The 18,345-nt window shown below is 42.6% G+C and overlaps 1 protein-coding gene across 4 annotated transcripts in view; it reads right to left on the bottom strand.

The window, feature by feature from the left end:
- Positions 1 to 897: 897 nt before the first annotated feature.
- SLC26A8 (solute carrier family 26 member 8) overlaps positions 898 to 18,345 on the bottom strand; it is an 82,541-nt gene continuing 65,093 nt past the window's right edge. For 3 of the 4 annotated variants that reach the window (XM_053603804.1, XM_053603805.1, XM_053603806.1), the window contains exons 17-20: positions 16,913 to 17,284; positions 13,188 to 13,242; positions 12,906 to 13,090; positions 899 to 2,491 (exon numbers count right to left, since the gene is read on the bottom strand). In XM_053603804.1, the coding sequence (XP_053459779.1) occupies positions 2,006 to 2,491; positions 12,906 to 13,090; positions 13,188 to 13,242; positions 16,913 to 17,284 (1,098 nt within the window). In that variant the 3' untranslated portion in view covers positions 899 to 2,005. Of the gene's footprint in view, positions 2,492 to 12,905; positions 13,091 to 13,187; positions 13,243 to 16,912; positions 17,285 to 18,345 lie in introns of all 4 variants that reach the window. The other variant, XM_053603808.1, reaches the window with a different exon arrangement.

The raw sequence follows: 18,345 nt of genomic DNA, 5'->3' as shown, positions 1-18,345 counted from the left end.
ATAGGAGACTTTTTGAGTCAAGGAGTTTAAGATTGCATCAAACTATGATTGATAATAACACTGCATTCTGGCACAAAAGACAGAGCAAGACCAAGAGTCAGTCAGGATTTCCTAAAGTATGTTCTCAGAGTTTCTTGTATTTTACTTTTCACAATTATTTTTGACATCTATTCTCCTTATCTGTATCTTTAGCACCTGGCACATGCCTGGCACATAGTAGGAGTTCCATAAATGTGTTCAGTAAACATGAAAAAAATAAAGCTTATGGCCTGGAAGGATCCCCACTTTTTATTTATTTATTTATTTATTTATTTATTTATTTTTTGTGACAAAGTCTCATTATGTTGCCCTCGGTACAGCTCACAGCAACCTCAAACTCTTGGCTTTAAGTGATTCTCTTGCCTCAGCCTCCCAAGTAGCTGGGACTATAGGTACCCGCTACAATGCCCAGCTATTTTTTTGTTGCAGTTGTCATTATTGTTTTAGCTGGCCTGAGCCAGATTCAAACCTGCCAGCCTCGGTATATGTGGCCAGCACCCTACGCACTGAGCTACAGGTGCTGCCCCCCCCCGCCGCCCTCCCCCCCTTTTTTTTGTTTGTTTGTTTTGTTTAGCAGGGCCAGGTTCAAACCCACAAGCTCCGGGAGCATGTGGCCTGTGCCCTAACCACTGAGTATAGGTGCCCCCCCCCCCACTTCTTTTTGTAAATACAAGGTCATGTTGTATATGACCTAGGCCTAATTATAAACCTTCCAAGTATCAGTTTATGTATGTGTAAATTGGGATGATACCATTTTATAATGTCTACCTTGTGGTTTGAAATGTTATGCATGTAGCAGACACTTAACAAAAGTTCTTGTATAATGAGTGAATACATATGCTATCTCTATGATAAGAGCTATCTATACTTTGACAAAGGTTTCTTTCATTTAACAAATGAAAAATTGAGTTCCCAAGCAGGAGTCATCATGTTTATTGAGTTGGAAATATAAGTCAAGATTTCATATACTTTTGTTCGAGGGTCTATATTTTTCTTCTGGTCATAGTTTAATACTGGACTTTTTAATGGGGAAGAGGGAATTTTTTGGAATAGATTTGGACAAAATTAGTAATGATTACTTTTCCCACTCCTAGGGAGTTTGTGACTATCATAGATTTTAACTAAGTTTGGTCTACCGAGGGTATAGATTCCAGATTGCCTGTATCTTAAAATCCCGCAAGAAAGAAGCAGCAGTGAATGTGAATTTGAAGACGAGGGAAGGTTCCATAAAGCTACCATTCCCATAAGTTATTAAAAAGATGGTTGGCCTTATGAAACCAGTGGCAGGATGAGATCTTGACTTCTGGGAGGAACAGCGAAAGTGCTTTCAGCTTAGCAGATCCTTGTACTACAAGCCTCGCAGGTTGGCTTACCTTTGGCCTGGCTTATCCTGCCTATTTCCTCCATTTCCCCATCAGTGCAGTGAAGATATCTTGCATATAAAATACAAATGCTACTCAGTTTTTCTTTTTCTTGCTCATCTCTTCTCCACTGCGCTCACTCCCTTTTGGAGTATCTCCCACTTGACGTTTCCTTGCAGAATACATAGAAGGGAGAAGGAGCAGAAAGGATCCAAATGTAACTGAAGTTCTGTATTTTATTTGAGCCTCATCTCTTTGGAGAAAGGGGAACAGAGATGAGAGGAGTGAGTTAGAGATGGTTTGGCACAAACCCCAGAGATACAGGGTGTGTGAAGAAGGAAATCTAATCACTAGAATATCTGCTGAAGGTGAAATGAGGGGAGCTTGGATAAAGAATTCAGAGATAATTATTGGCATTTAGTAATGTGATCTGTGAGTATGATTTCAGTGCTGTGCAAGGACAAAGGCCAGCAGGTGGAGGAATCACAAAACAAGTATCCTTACTTTGTATCTAATCTAGGTCTCTTGAGCCAGCAGCCAGTTTTGGGTGGGAGGGTTGGCCAAGTTTATCTGACCCTTTATTTCTAGTTCACCACCCAGACATCCTAATTGTTGTTGCCCTCAGATGAGTATGAATCCATAAGACGATGTCTCCTCCCTGCTGACCTTGTCCGAGGCTGAACCTGAGACTGAGTGGTGGAAGCCACAGATTGAAACATAGGCCAGTATTGCCACCGAGAGAAACTATGACCCCTTGACTTGGATCTGGGCTTCGGCTCTGGCTCCAGCTCCAGGTCAGTCTCAGTCTCAGTCTGGGGCTCAGTCTCAGGCTCAGGCTTCTGCTTAGCCTCCATTTCAGGCTCCAGCTCTGACTCGAGCTCCAGCTCTGACTCAGCTTCCAGCTCCTGATCCAGGTCAAGGTCCAGATCCAGCCCAGTCTGTTGTTCATGTTCCACCATGTCCTGTAGCTGCAAATCTAGGTCTGACTCCTCTTCCTCGTCTACTGGCGCCTGGCTCTTAGTGAAGCCTGGATTTGCATTTTTGGGGCTTTCTAGAAGACTGCTGTTCATATTAGGTATTAAATTGTCAATCTGAAATATAATTAAATGGGTTAAAATTTTTAACTTTTGAGCAGTCAAGAAATTTCAGAATACAACCAGACTTAAGGTATCAGAACTATGGCTTCCTGGCAAAGTAGAAAATATTCCTTGCCCAAATCTGCTTTTCATTCTCTTTACACCCTCTGGTTTCTTAGTTACTTACTGTTTTTCACATTAAGTCAGTCCCTATCTTAGGTCTCTCTGGCTTTTCTAGCTACGCTGGATTTCATGATCAACCATTTAAACAGCAAAGGTCTTAACCTTCTGAAACATCTTGTCTTGCCAACCCCCAATGCAATCCTTGACAGCGCACGTAAGATTATTTGTGACCTGGCCTCTTGCCATCGTCTTTAGCCTTATCTCCAACCATAGTCCCCACCCTTTACTCTAGCCATAAATTTACCCCAAGTTGCCTGACCACTGCTTACCTTTGCTCATGATGCTCCCTTATGCCTGCCTTGTCCTTCTCTATCTCACCCACATGCACTTATTCATCATACCAGATTTAGATCAAAGATGGCCAGCCAGGATCAGCTTCCTTTGTGTTCCAGCTCTACCTCACTCACACTTCTATCAAAATATCAGTAATGTATTGCCTTATTTATTTGCAAACCTATCCCTTATTAGACTCTAAGCTCCTTAAGGTAGGGCAGTGCCTGGTTCTCGATATCCCTAGTACCAGCCACTGAGCCTGTTACATAGCAGGTGCCCACAAGGTTCAGTGGGTGAATCAGACTTGCAGCAGCATTCCACAAAATTCACCATTTTCATCCTTTCTGAAACATTTTCTTCTAATTCACCATAGGACACTCTTCTGTTTTTCCTCCTTCCTTCCTGGTTTCTTCTTCTTGGTCTCTTTGTTACCTCTTCTACTTCTACTGGACTTCTAGAAGTTGGTACGCCTCAAGGCTTGATTCTGTTCCTCTTTTCTTTTCTTTCTTTTTTTTTTTTTTTGAGACAGAGTCTCACTATATCATCCTTTGTAGAGAGCCATGGTGTCACAGCTCACATCAACTGCAAACTCTTGCCTCAGCCTCCTGAGTAGCTGGGACTACAGGTGCCCACCACAACACCCGGCTTTTTTTTGTTGCAATTGTCATTGTTGTTTAGCAGGCCCAGGCCGGGCTTGAACCCGCCAGCCTCGGTGTATGTGGCCGGCACCCTACTCACTGAGCTACGAATGCAGAGTTTCTGTTCCCCTTTTCTTCTCCTTCTGTACTTTACCTCGTGCTTCTCATCTGTAGGTAATTTTACTTAGACCCACAATTTCATTGCTATCTATATGCTGATGACTCCTCCTCCTCCCCCTGATTTACAGGTTCATGTATTTAATTTCAATCTTTTTTTTTTTTTTTCTGAGACAGGGTCTCATTAGGGTGCCCATAGCTCAGTGGTTAGGGTGCAGACCACATGCTCTGGGGCTGGGTGGGATCAAACCTGTCTGGGGCCTGCTAAACAAAATAAATAGCCAAGCTTTGTGGCAGGTGCCTGTAGTCCCAGCTACTTGGGAAGCTGAGGCAAGAGAATTGCTTAAGCCCAGGAATTTGAGGTTGCTGTGAGCTATGACGTCACAGCTCTCTACTGAGGGTGACAAAGTGAGATTCTGTCTCAATTAAAAAAAAAAAATCGAGACAGAGTCTTACTCTGTTGTTCAAGCTGGAATGTGGTAGTGTCATCATAGCTCACAATAGCCTTGAACTCCTGGGCTCAAGCAATTCTCCTGCCTTGGCCTCCCAAGTAGCTGGGACTACTGGTGCACACTACCATACCCAGCTAATTTTAAAATTTTTTGTAGAGATAAGGTCTTGCTACATTGCTCAGGTTGGTCTTGAACTCCTGGCCTCAAGTGATCCTCCTACCTCAGCTTTCCAAACTGCTGGGAATATAGCTTTAAATCACCATACCCACCCATACTTTAATTCTAGACAATCTCTACTCTTTTTTGTTGTTGTTTTGACATCTCCACTCTTAAATGTTTAATGGGTCATCTTGAATTTAATGCACATGAAATAGAACTTACTCCTTTCCTAATCTTTCCTATTTTAAATGCCAGAAAAGATTTAATACCAAGTTTGAATATAAGTCCTGATAAGAATGCTGGTGAACTAGAAAAATGCTTCTTTAAAACACAGTAAATAATGTCCGTCTTAAACCATCACTAATCTTAATAAAATATAGGAGGCTTTTCTCATTTAATTCAGGAGTAAGACAAGGCTCATCACTATTACGTAAATTATTCTGGAAGGTCTAACTCAGTGGTTCTCAACCTTCCTAATGCTGTGACCCTTTAATACAGTTCCTCATATTGTGGTGACTCCCAACCATAAAATTATTTTTGTTACTACTTCATAACTGTAACTTTGCTGCTGTTATGAATCGTAATGTAAATATCTGATATGCAGGATGTGTTTTCCAATAGTCTTGGCGGTTGCAATCCACAGGTTGAGAACTGCTGAACTAATGCAATAGTATATGATATTGAAATAAAATTCTAACAGTTAGAAAATAGAGATTAGTATTATTTTTAGAAAATATTTTCTATCTAAAAAACTCAAAGAATTAACAGTAAAACTTCTTAGAGCTAGTAAAATGCTTCGCAAGTGAGTTTCCTTTTTTATATAGATAGCAGTTGCCAGTTAGAAAATATAATGGAAAAGATTTATTTTATTTTATTTTTGAGTGTCATGGCATCAGCCTACCTCACAGCAACCTCAAATTCCTGGGTTCAAACATTCTTTTTTTTTTTTTTTTTTTTGCAGTTTTTGGCCAGGGCCAGGTTTGAACCCGCCAGCTCTGGTATATGGGGCCAGCGCCCTACTACTTGAGCCATAGGCACTCCTCCTTCCTCAGCCACCTAACTAGCTGGGACTACAGGCACCCACTACAATGCCTGGTTAATTTTTCTATTTTTAGTAGACACAGGGTCTTGCTCTTGCTCAGGCTCATCTTAAACTCCAGAGTTCAAGGGATTGCTCCACCTTGGCCTCTTGGAGTGCTAGGATTACAGGCATGAGCCACGATGCCCAGTCAAAAAGAGTCATTTTAAAACGAAATAAAAATGTAAAACATTAAAATATCTAGGATTTATTTATATGGAGAAGGTCACAAAATCTTGTTATAAGTGAAGCATTTTAAAAAATAATATAAGGCCAGGCGCGGAAGCTCACTCCTGTAATGCTAGCACTCTGGATGGCCAAGGCAGGTTGATTGCCTGAGCTCAAGAGTTTGCAAGCAGCCTGAGCCAGAGCAAGACCTCGTCTCTAAAAATAGCTGGGTGTTGTGACAGGCACCTATAGTCCCAGCTACTTGGGAGGCTGAGGCAAGAGAATCACTTGAGCCTAAGAGTTTGAGATTGCTGTGAGCTGTGATGTCATGGCCCTCTACTAAGTGAGACTCTATCTCAAAAAAAAAAAAAAAAAATACAGCTCAGTGCCCATAGCACAGAGTGCCAGCCACATACACAGAAATGGGCAGGTTCAAACCCAGCCTGGGCCAGCTAAACAACAATGACAACTGCAACAAAAAATAGCCAGGCATTGTGGTGCCTTAGCCCAAAAGTTGGAGCTTGCTGTGAGCTGTGACACCACAGCACTCTAGCTTGGGTGACCAAGTGAGACTCTGTCTCAAAAAAAAAAATAAATAAAATAAATAATATATAAATTCTCAATTATATATGTATATATAAATTCTCAATTCTCTTATTTTTTATATATATACATTTATTTATTTATTTATTTTTGGGACAGCGTCACTCAGTTGCCCTGGGTAGAGTGCTGTGGTGTTATAGCCCACAGCAACCTCAAATTGTTGGCCTCAAGTGATAATCTTGTCTTAGCCTCCTGAGTAGCTGGAAACTACAGGCACCCACTGCAACAGCAAGCTAGTTTTTCTATTTTTATTATTTATTTATTATTATTATATTTATTATTATCATTTTTTAAGACAGAGTCTCACTATGTCGCCCTTGGTAGAGTGTCGTGGCGACACAGCTCACAGCAACCTCAAACTCTTCAGCTTAAGCAATTCTCTTGCCTCAGCCTCCCAAGTAGTGGGGACTACAGGCGCCTGCCACAACACCTGAACTAATTTTTTTGTTGTTATTGTAGTTGTCATTATGTTTAGCAGGCCTGGGCCAGGTTCAAATGCGCTTGCGCCCATGTCTGTGGCCGGTGCCATAACCACCGGCCACAGACACGGGCTACAGGCACTGAGCCACTTTTTCTATTTTTGGTAGAGATGGGGGTCTCACTCTTGCTCAGGCTGGTCTTAAACTCCTGAGCTCAGGTGATCCCAGAGTGCTAGGATTATAGGCATGAGCTGCAGTACCCAACCTATTTTATATTTTTAATGTGATTCTGACAAAAATTCCAATAGAATTGGGGAAGCAGGTAAGAGCCTGACAAAAATATATAAAAGTTGGTTTGAGTCTCCATGCCTGTAGCTCAGCGGCGAGGGCGCCAGCCACATACACCAGGGCTGGTGGGTTTGAACCCAGTCCAGGCCAGCTAAACAACAATGACAACTACAACCAAAAAATAGCCTGGTGTTTTGGCAGGTGCCTGTAGTCCCAGCTACTTGGGAGGCTGAAGCAAGAGAATAGCCTGAGCCCAAGAGTTTGAGGTTGCTGTGAGCTGTGACGCCACGGCACTCTACCCAGGGCAACAAAGTAACTCAAAAATAAATAAATAAATAAATTGGTTTAAAAGAATAAACTGGAGAGAATGACTTAGCAAATTTTGAAAATAGAACACTGATGACATAGGACTTGTCGACCGAATGTGAAAAGGTTGTATAAAGCAGTGGTAATCAAAACAGAGTGATATTGAATCTATGCAGAACAATGAAATCAAAAGCTGACCTAGTGACCGGGGGTGCGGTGGCTTCCACCTACAATCCCAGCACTCTGGGAGGCAGAGGCAGGAAAATCTCCTGATCTAAAAACTCAAAAAATTAACAGTGAAACTTCTGGAGTTTAAGACCAGCTCTGAGCCAGAGTGAGACCCTGTCTCTTAAAAAAAAAAAAAAATCCGGTGTTGTGGCAGGTGCCTATAGTCCCAGCTACTCGGGAGGCAAGGCTGAGGCAAGAGAATCACTTAAATCCAAGAGTTTGAGGTTGCTGTGAGCTATGATGCCAGAGCATTTTACCAGGGGCAGCAAAGGGAGACTGTCTCAAAATAAATAAATAAATAAATAAAAAATGAATCAGTGGTGGGGGAATGGTTTATTCAACAGATGGTTAGATGGTGTTATGGTTTGAATGTATGGCCTTCAAAATTCACATTGAAACTTAATCCCCATTAGGATGGTTTTAAGAGGTGAGGACTTGGCTTGGTGCCTGTGGCTCAAGCAGCTAAGGCGCCAGCCACATGCACCTGAGCTGGAGGGTTCGAATCCAGCCTGGGCCTGCCAAACAACAATGATGGCTGCAACCAAAAAATAGCCATGCGTTGTGGCGGGTGCCTGTAGTCCCAGCTACTTGGGAGGCAGAGGCAGGAGAATTGCTCGAGCCCAGGAGTTGGAGGTTGCTGTGAGCTGTGATGCCACAGCACTCCACCCAGGGCAACAGCTTGAGGCTCTGGCTCAAAAAAAAAAAAAAGGAGGTGAGGACTTTTAGGCAGTGACAGGAATGGATTTAGGAATGGATTAGTGCCTTACAAAAAGGTTAGAGGGAGTGAGCTCAGGTCCCTTTGCCTTTCCACCTTCCCCCATGTGAGGATGCTTCTGAGAGAAGATGAGGTGAGGAACACGCCCTCACCAGACACCAAACCAGCTGGCACCTTGATCATAGACTTCCCTGCCTCTAAAACTGTGAGAAATAAATTTCTATTATTATAAATTACTCAGTCTTGGATATTTTTTATAGTAGCAGTGATGAACTAAGACAGATGGTATATAGCTCAAAGTGGTTAGCTATGTAGATAAAAAATAAAGATTATGCAACAGTATGCACTGAAATATATTCTAATTAAAGAGTAGAACATATGAAAAATGGAAACAAAAATCTAGAAAAAATGTCATTATTTATTTACTTTCTAAATGGAAATGATTTTTTTTTTTTTTTTTGCAATGGGGTCTCACTTTGCTGCCCAGGCTGGAATTCAGTGGGAAGATAATAGCTCACCATAACCTTCAACTACTGGGCTCAAAGGATCTTCCTGCCTCAGTTTCCTGAGTAGCTAAGACTACTGGTGTGCCCCATCATGCCAGACAAATGTTTTGTTTTTTCATTTTTTGTGAGACCAGGTCTCACTCTGTTGCCCAGTTCTACTCTCAAACTCCTGGTCTCAAGCAATCTTTCTACCTTAGCCTCCCGAAGTGCTGAGATTACAGGTGTGAGCCACCATGCCTGGTTAGAAATGACTTTCTTTTTTTTTTTTTTGTTTTGTTTTTGTGGTTTTTGGCCAGGGCTAGGTTTGAACCCGCCACCTCTGGCATATGGGACCGGCGCCCTACTCCTTGAGCCACAGGCGCCGCCCAGAAATGACTTTCTAAATAAAAAGTAAATGGAAAAATTGGTGGCGCCTGTAGCTCAGTAGGTAGGGTGGCGGGTTTGAACCCAGCCCCGGCCAGCTAAAAGGACAATGACAACTGCAACAAAAATATAGCCTGGCGTTGTGGCAGGCGCCTGTAGTCCTAGTTACTTGGGGGAGGCTGAGGCAAGAGAATCCTTAAGCTCAAGAGTTTGAGGTTGCTGTGAGCTGTGATGCCATAGCACTCCACCCAGGGCAACATAGTGAGACTCTGTCTCAAAAAAAAAAAGACGACGAAGAAAAAGAAAGAGCAGCGCCTGTGGCTCAGTGGGTAGGGCACCAGCCCCATATACCAAGGGTAGTGGGTTCAAACCCAGCCCCAAGCAGAAAGAGGGATGGAGGGAGGGGGGTGGGGCCTTAGTGTGTGTCACACTTTATGGGGGCAAGACATGATTGCAAGAGGGACTTTACCTAACAATTGCAATCAGTGTAACTGGCTTATTGTACCCTCAATGAATCCCCAACAATAAAAAAGAAAAAAAAAAAAAAAAACCCAGCCCCAGCCAAACTGCAGCAACAACAAAAAATAGCTGGGCGTTGTGGCAGGTGCCTGTAGTCCCAGCTACTTGGGAGGCTGAGGCAAGAGAATTGCCTAAGCCCAGGAGTTGGAGTTTGCTATGAGCTGTGACACCATGGCACTCTACCAAGGGCGAGAAAGTGAGATTCTGTGTCTACCAAAAAAAAAAAAAAAAAGGAAATGGAAAATAGAAAAGGAAAGATTAATAGACATAGTATATAATACATAAAAGCAAGTATATTGAGGTATCATAATCACAGATAAAAGTAAAATAGAGAAACTTCTATTTCTTCTACCCACTACCCTTTTTACTTATAGTAAAAAGCAAACTATATAATTCAGACCAATCTTCCCACTGAGGACAATTAGAAGATCTGGGTAAATTAAAAAATAATTCTCCTTGAATGCACTGTATGTAATGCTAAGAGATCATTAAGAATTTTCAGGCCAGGGCGGTGCCTGTGGCTCAGTTTGTAGGGCGCCAGCCCCATATACAGAGGGTGGTGGGTTCAAAACCAGCCCCGGCCAAACTGCAACAACAAAAAATAGCCAGGTATTGTGATGGGTGCCTGTAGTCCCAGCTACTTGGGAGGCTGAGGCAAGAGAATCGCCTAAGCCCAGGAGTTGAAGGTTGCTGTGAGCTGTGTGATGCCTTGGCACTCTACTGAAGGTGATAAAGTGAGACTCAGTCTCAAAAAAAAAAAAAAGAATTTTCAGGCCAAGATTTGGGAAACAGTGAAATCTAAAGAGGTGAATCTGGCATTTTGGAGCCACTTTTGCCCCGAGAATATTTGATGATCTAGAGCAGTGGTTCTCAACCTTCCTAATGCCACAATGTATTTTCATTGTTATAAAGGGGTCGTGACCCACAGGTTAAGAATTGCTGATCTAGAGTGACACATATAAGCTGAGCATTGCTTTTGACAGCTTTAAGAGCTTTGGGTTGTGGGTGGTGCCTGTGGCTCAGTGAGTAGGGTGCCTGCCCTATACCGAGGGTGGTGGGTTCAAACCTGGCCCCAGCCAAACTGCAACAAAAAAATAGCTGGGCATTGTGGCCGGCACTTGTAGTCCCAGCTACTTGGGAGGCTGAGGCAAGAGAATCGCCTAAGCCCAAGAGCTGGAGGTTGCTGTGAGCTGTGATGGCACAGCACTCTATTGAGGGTGACAAATTGAGACTCTGTCTCTAAAGAAAAAAGGAAGCTTCGGGTTGCAAAAATTGGATTCCAGGGCCTGATAAGGGAGGGGCTATGATGAACCTTCCCACAGACTGCAACTGGACTTTGGGTCATCTGGATGGCCTAAAAAACACTCAACTTCTAAATCAGATCAAAGAGATCCTAGACTGCTATTGCCTCCAGGCATCTAGCAAAACAATCAAATTCTTTCTGGAAGTAAAATATCATCCTAGGCTTCAAATTATTTTCATAAACATTTTCCAAATAAATGTCTGGTACATATCCAAAGATTATCGGACACACAATATTTTGTTAGTGAAAACTACATATTGTTCTCAAAGTGTGGTTCCTGACCAGTAGCATCAACATTGCGTGGTAACTTGTTAGCAACACAAATCCTCAGGTCCTGCCTGCCAGTAGACCCACTGATTCCAAAATTCAGGGGATCAGGACACACAGGGACCCAGCAGTCTCTGTTTTAACAGCACAGATTCACATGTATACAAAAATTTGAAAATCAATGGAGGTCATTAAGCATAAAAAGGACCACTTCTGGTCAGAGAGACTGACAAAAGAACTCTTGGGTGAACCCAACGAATCCTGAGGTTCCTTCCAACTCAAAGGTTTTATGATTGTATGATTTTTTTTGTAGAGACAGAGTCTCACTTTGCCGCCCTCGATAGAGTGCTGTGGCGTCTCAGGACTCACAGCAACCTCCAGCTCTTGAGCTTCCACGATTCTCCTGCCTCAGCCTCCAGAGCAGCTGGGACTACAGGCGCCCGCCACAATGCCCGGCTATTTTTCTGTTGCAGTTCGGCCGGCTGGGTTTGAACCCGCCACCCTCAGTATATGGGGCCTTCGCCCTACTCACTGAGCCACAGGTGCCGCCCTATGATTGTATGATTTTATAAATGGGACTAAAATGTAGAGCAGAATGAAAAAAAAAATACATTCATATGTAGCTATCAGGGAAAAAGCTGTTCTGGAAAAGCAGAGCCACATAATTTGTGATGATTTTCACCAAAGCAAGGGAAATTGTTATACATTACTTTTTTAAAAAAGAAAAATAAGAAGGCTGTATTTTATAAGCCTAGATGTATTTACTTCTTGGAATTTTTAAGGGAACATTACTCTGATAATACACTTTTTGTCATAAAAACCTCAAATGTTATTGAAATGTAGTAAGTCAGCTGGGCACAGTGGTTTATACCTGTAATCCTAGTGCTCTGGGAAGCCAACACAGGAGGATTACTTGAGGTTAGAAGTTCAAGGCCAGCCTGAGCAAGAGGGAGCTACCCTCTGTTTCTACTTAAAATAGAAAAAATTAGTTGGGTATCATGGTGGGTGCCTGTCATCCAAGCTACTTGGGAGCCTGAGGTGGGAGGATCACTCGAACCCAAGGAGTGTGAGGTTGCTGTGAGCTAGGCTGATGCCATGGCACTCTAGCCTGGGCAATAGAGTAAGACTCTGTCTCAAAAAAAAAAAAAAACCAAAGAATTAGCAGTTTATTTAAAAATGATTTCTAGTCATTAGATAATATTTTGGTACCCATCTGTGTTTTAATTTACTTTTTTTGGAAACCTTTAACCTCCACAGATATGATTTAAAATGCTGAAGTAGGCCCAAAGTTTTGTTTAGTATTATTAAATGACTAAAAATTCTGATTTATATATCATTCTCCTTTGCATTTAATCAGTTTAAGTAAACCTCTTATTACTTACAATGTAAATAATAGCCAAAATATTATACTGGCAGGTATAAACCTCTGCTGGTTCATCAATGTTATTATTCGTCCCAAATGTGGGGTTGGGGTGAGTTCTAAAGGCATAGCTGGGGGATATTTAAAATATTTAGCAATAGGTATGGCACAGGCACTAACCAAGATTGCTGTAAAACCAAGAGGCCCCCACTTGGTTAGGTAAACCCTCTCTTCAGTTGGGAAAGTATCCTGAATGGGGCCTAGATGCCATGGCAGTGGGATGTGAACTTGGTGGTTTACATCCACTGTTATTTATTAACTGGTAAGGGAGCATTCCAACATCTCAAATTCTGGCACCTCTATACTTAAATACCTTTCATGGACACTATTCATCTATATCTGCCTGGGCTTCTGTCCCTGCTAACCACCCCTAAGCCCACCTCAACCACTCCCCGAAGCCCCATGCTTTGTCTGTTTGTCCAACCTTGTCTGTTTCTGAGTACGTTTCCTGTATCACTGTCTCAGATTCATCCAGGCTTAAGTCGGAGGGCTCCAGAAACTTCCTTGACAAGGCAAACAGCACGGCGTCATGGATGCTGAGGAAGAGCTGGGCCTTGGTGATACCAGCATCAAAGAAATCATTCCTCTCAAGTTCCCTGACCACAGAAGCTACAAACCAGACCCGCAACACACACAGTGTCAGACACCTGGGGAGCTGAGGACCCAGGGTACAAAACATCCCTCATATAGGGTAAAGGATACTCACAATGACACCCTGCAATGAGCACCAAAATGTTGGCATTGTAGAAAGAATTGCACATCTGCATGGAAAGAAAAAATCAGTGTTAGAGAGCTTCACACTCACTAGGAAAGGGCATTCTAATTAGTTGAGTTTTTAAAATTCCTTTGGGTATTCACTTGTCTGGGTTATGTTTACCTTTGCATCCCAATTAAATTCTACAAATTTTGACAAATGGACTTCCTATACCAGAAAATGTCTAAAGTTCTAGAATACAAAAGAGAATCTGATTGTCTCATGTGGGTGTGAGGAGGGAGAGGGAATGTTGCTCACAGTCACAAGGCAGGGGAACAGGAGTGCAGGGGATAGTTCAATCAAGAGATGTTTGTGTGAGAAAAGCCCCAGGCTAGAGATGGGCACAGATGTGATGGAAGTGCTCTGGAGAGTTGTCATGAGCAACCATTCTGGGTACTATTGCTTAGTGTTTGCATGTGACCCCCTCCTCCCTGGTGTTCACTGAGCAGAGAAGGCAAGATGTGGCCCAGAGATGGTCAAGTGATCCAGCAGGGACTGGAATTCAGAAATCCTGAGGGTCACATCCACAGCTAGTCTGCAAATTGAACTTGACTTTAATAAAACATTAGGTATTTAGCATCAATCAGTGAAAATTGGATACTGATCTCAAGTTCACTTCAGCCAATAGTTATGTCTGGGACAATAAATTTTGAAGTTTACTTCAAAACCAGTCAGTATTAACCTTAATACTCTTAAGACTGATTATCCACTATTTTTTTTTTTTTTGAGACAGAGCCTCAAGCTGTCGCCCTGGGTAGAGTGCCAGGGCATCATAGCTCACAGCAACCTCCAACTCCTGCCTCCGCCTCCCAAGTAGCTGGGACTACAGGTGCCCGCCACAACACCTGGCTATTTTCTGGTTGCAGCCATCATTGTTGTTTGGCGGGCCTAGGCTGGATTCGAACCTGCCAGTTCAGGTGTATGTGGCTGGTGCCTTAGCCACTTGAGCTTCTAAGACTGATTAAACGTCAACCCTGAGCACTAAGTGTTGAAAGAATCAAAACAGACTTTGCTTCTTTTAGTACCAAGAGGAAACAAGAAAGTTATTTTAATTTAATTTAATTTAATTATTATTATTATATTTTGAGACAGAGTCTCACTTAGTCACCCTGAGTAGAGTGCTATGGCATCATAGCTCACATCAACATCAAACTTTTGGGCTCAAGCGTTTCTCTTGCCTCAGCCTCCTAAGTAACTGGGACTACAGGTCCCGCCACGACACTTGGCTATTTTTTCAAGACAGGGTCTCGCTCTGGCTCAGGCTGGTCTCAAACTCATGAACTCAGGCAATCCACCAGCCTCAGCCTCCCAAAGTGCTGGAATTACAGGTGTGAGCCACTGCACACAGCCTAAGACAGTCTTTTTTTTTTTTTTGAGATAGAGTCTCACTTGGTCACCCTTGGTAGAGTGCCGTGGCTTCATAGCTCACATCAACCTCAAACTCTTGGGCTCAAGCAATATTCTTGCCTCAGCCTCCCAAGTAGCTGGGACTACAGGCGCCCACCACAATGCCTGGCTATTTTTTAGAGACAGGGTCTTGCTCTTGCTCAGGCTGGTCTCGAACTCATGAGCTCAGGCAATCCACCCACCTCTGCCTCCCAAGTGCTGGGATTATAGGCGTGAGCCACCACACCCATCCCCTAAGACAGTCATTTTTTGATCACATAGTAAATCATAAAGTCATTTGGTTAGGGCCACACTAGACATATTCTAAATGATAAGTCACATTAGACATATTCTAAATGATAAGCACTGGGAAAGGGAAATCCCAGAAATTAGAAAGAAGCTTAATCTTTTTTTTTTTTTTTTTCTTGGCAGTGTTTGGCTGGGGCTGGGTTTGAACCCGCCACCTCCGGCATATGGAACCGGTGCCCTACTCCATTGAGCCACAGGCACCACCCAAGAAGCTTAATCTGAGTGATGGTTTCTACTAAGAATCTGAAGATAGACTGCTGGGATCTTTTTTTGTAGGTTTAAGTTTTCTACTATAAAGTAAACAATACATAATAGTTTCCTCCAATAATGCAGTTACAGAACAATTATAAAGGGAATGAAGAAACCTATATTTTTAGAGTGCAACTGTGCACCATGAATCTCTGAAGGCTACAAGGTAAAAGTGTCTGATGTTGCCTTCATTTGGGGGATGAAGCAGAAAGTCATCAGCATAGGCCGGGTGTGGATGCATGGACGCCATGAACCTGAACATATTGTACCGCTACAAAAAAGGGAGGCAAGAAGGGAAAGGGAGCAGAGGACGGCACAAATGTGCTGTGGAACAGAGGAAAAGAGTGATTAAAGTTAGAGGCTTAAAGTTCAAATGCTCGACAGGACACTTATTAGTTCTGAGCCTTAGACTCTTAGGAGAATATTTGGCCTGTTTCTCAAAGAAGTTGTGAAATTAAATGAGATGGTGTTTGCACATGTGCCCAACTTCTGGCATGTAGCAGGTGTTCGACGTTTAGGTGTTGAATGAAACAAACAACTACAGTATGAGAACACAGCCTGGCACAATGACCTAAAATGGAAAAGCCCAAATGACAAGGAGCTCATGGCTGGGAGAGATCCTCATTTAATCTCTTCCAAACTTCACATTTTATAGATGAGAAAACTTAGACCCAGTGCAATTTAGTAACTCATCTTGGGTCAGTCAACAGCAAAGTCAGGACCAAGCATATATCCCAAACCTCCAACCAGAGTTATTTCTGCTATGAAAATCTTCCTGTTGCCTCAAACCAAAGAGAAGCTGGACTTACATAAGAAAGAATCACATTCCTCCTGGAATAAGAAAGTACAACAGAATAAGATCTGAAGGTAAAAAAGGGCAAACCAGTCAAAGGAGCATATCTCATGCAAAGGTGGGAATAGTCAGAGTGGAAGTGAGTGTTCAGGTGTTTAAACCTGAGCCACTGCAACACAAGAGTGACACAGAGCACTGGAATCTGAAACAAGCTGGCTGAAAAGAAATACTGTATTTATGAGACATTAAACAATGAAATCCACATGGCTAGTAGTGTACCTCAACCATCTGTCCCGTGTAAGGAGGAGAGGAATGAGAACTGTCACAGAAACCTGCAAGTAGGAAAGTCAGTCAGAACCCAGGGGCACAGCTGTTGAAGGAAAAAACTCTGTCCTTTTTGCCTGAAGATGCAGGCAATGAAGAGAGAGGTGGGGAAGACCCTACAGATATTGAACAGGAAGCCCCAAGCTTGAGTTGTCACTTCATTATAGCCTCTTCAAATCTGAGTACATGATAGCACAACTGCTTGTCACAGTGCTTGGCTCAGAGCACCTCAATAATGGAGAATTCTGGTGAGCTTTTTTCTGTAGCATTCAGACCTATTTATTCTTTGAAAAGCTTTGCAGCTAACTCCCAAGGTATACTGCAAGTCACTATGCATGGTACAGATTGCTGATTCAATGGTGTTAAGAGATTCCTTTTTTTTCATTCCTTGAGATAAATTAACATGCCCTGCCTGCTGAACCAATGCCAGTTCAATAAAATCAGAGTTGGTTCCTTTTCTTTTTACTTTGATTGACCTTAAACTACCTTTGGTGTCTAAGTTTCTGGTGGCCTAGCAATCACGTAGCAGTGACTAATAAGCTTCCATCAGGATCTGAGTGGGGTTGGTAGAAGTGGAGTCCCTGCTAAAGCCCCCCCCCACCCCCCCAGGACTTACCTGTCTTAATACGACCAGAGCCCACGGATCCACATAATGCACCATGGAGAAATCCAGGATGATGGTGTGGGTGCTGCATTGCTGCGACTCATCTGAGTACTGGATAAGCGATCTACTCCTCTCCTGACTTTCAGCAGAGTTGGGCAGTTGTAGGAAGCTTTTTCTGTTGGTTTCCTTTTGAAACCAAACTTTATCCACATCATCAAAGCTTTTCCCTTGACTTCTTTGAGACATGGAAGATAACATGTTTGGGGCTTGGTCATTGGATTCACTTTGGCTTGTATTCCCATTACTGAAACGTGAGCAGTGAATCAGCTTAATGGAGGATGAATCGTCATCTGGTTTCGGTACAAATCGTTCTGTGTAAACAATCTGGGACAACAGAGTTAAGGGAAGACTCTGATAAGACTCAAAAAGGGCTGGAAGCACTTGCCAACTAAGCTGTCTGCTAGTTTACCTCCCTCTTTCTTAGGAAACTTCTCCCTAGGGTAGGTTCTGTGCAATTTTTACATGGCTCTCTCACTGCCACTTCAAACTCATGACTACAGCTACATTCATCCTTTCTTACCCTGACCAATCACAGGACTCCCCTCGCAACTTACTATGTCCATCAATGACATTATCATTGTTCTAGTGAACCAGATTTAAAATCATCTTTGATTTATTCCTTTTCTTCATCCTTAGGTCTTACTTATTCTGTGTTACCTACTAATACTTCATATGAAGTTTTTTTCATCAGTACCTTTTCCTAGCACCTTTTCTTTTATCAGTACAACAGTCCTCTGTCAGACTTCCTTAAGGAGACAAAAATCACTTGAGTATATCTGTCTTTACCTCTCACTCCTGAGCCACAGGCGCTGCCCTACCTCTCACTCTTTTCAATTTCATAATAGGCCCAGAATGCCTACTATAGCTTAAAGATAGTACCAAGGACCAGGAAGACATGGACATACAAAATGTGAAATTGGACTCCACATCCACAAAAACCAGACTCTACCTATGAAGAGTGTACATGTTCATTAAAAGGACAAATATGGCAGGCCACGCTGACTCATGCCTGTAATCCCAGTGCTTTGGGAGGCTGAGACAAGAGGATTGCTTGAGGCCATGAGTTTGAGACCAGCCTGGGCAATATAGTGAGACCTCATCTCTACAAAAAAACAAAAGAAAAATTAGCTGGTTATGATGGTGCATGCCTTTAGTGCCAGCTACTCAGGAGGCTGAGGCAGGAGGATCCTTGAGCCCAAGAGTTCAAAGCAAACAATTGTACCACTATACTCCAGCCAGGGTGATGGAGTGAGACCTGGTCTCTAATAATAATAATAATAACAATAATAAATAAAAGAAGTAATAAGATATATGGGCAAGAACTGTAAGGTACAAAGAAAAATAAAAAGAATTTATTTGCTAGAGTAGTATAATTCTGGGTGACA

This window comes from Nycticebus coucang, chromosome 9 (assembly GCF_027406575.1).
Source record: "Nycticebus coucang isolate mNycCou1 chromosome 9, mNycCou1.pri, whole genome shotgun sequence".
Lineage (NCBI taxonomy): Eukaryota > Metazoa > Chordata > Mammalia > Primates > Lorisidae > Nycticebus > Nycticebus coucang.
Note: the sequence above shows the minus strand (reverse complement) of the source record. Positions and strands in the feature narration are given on the sequence as shown.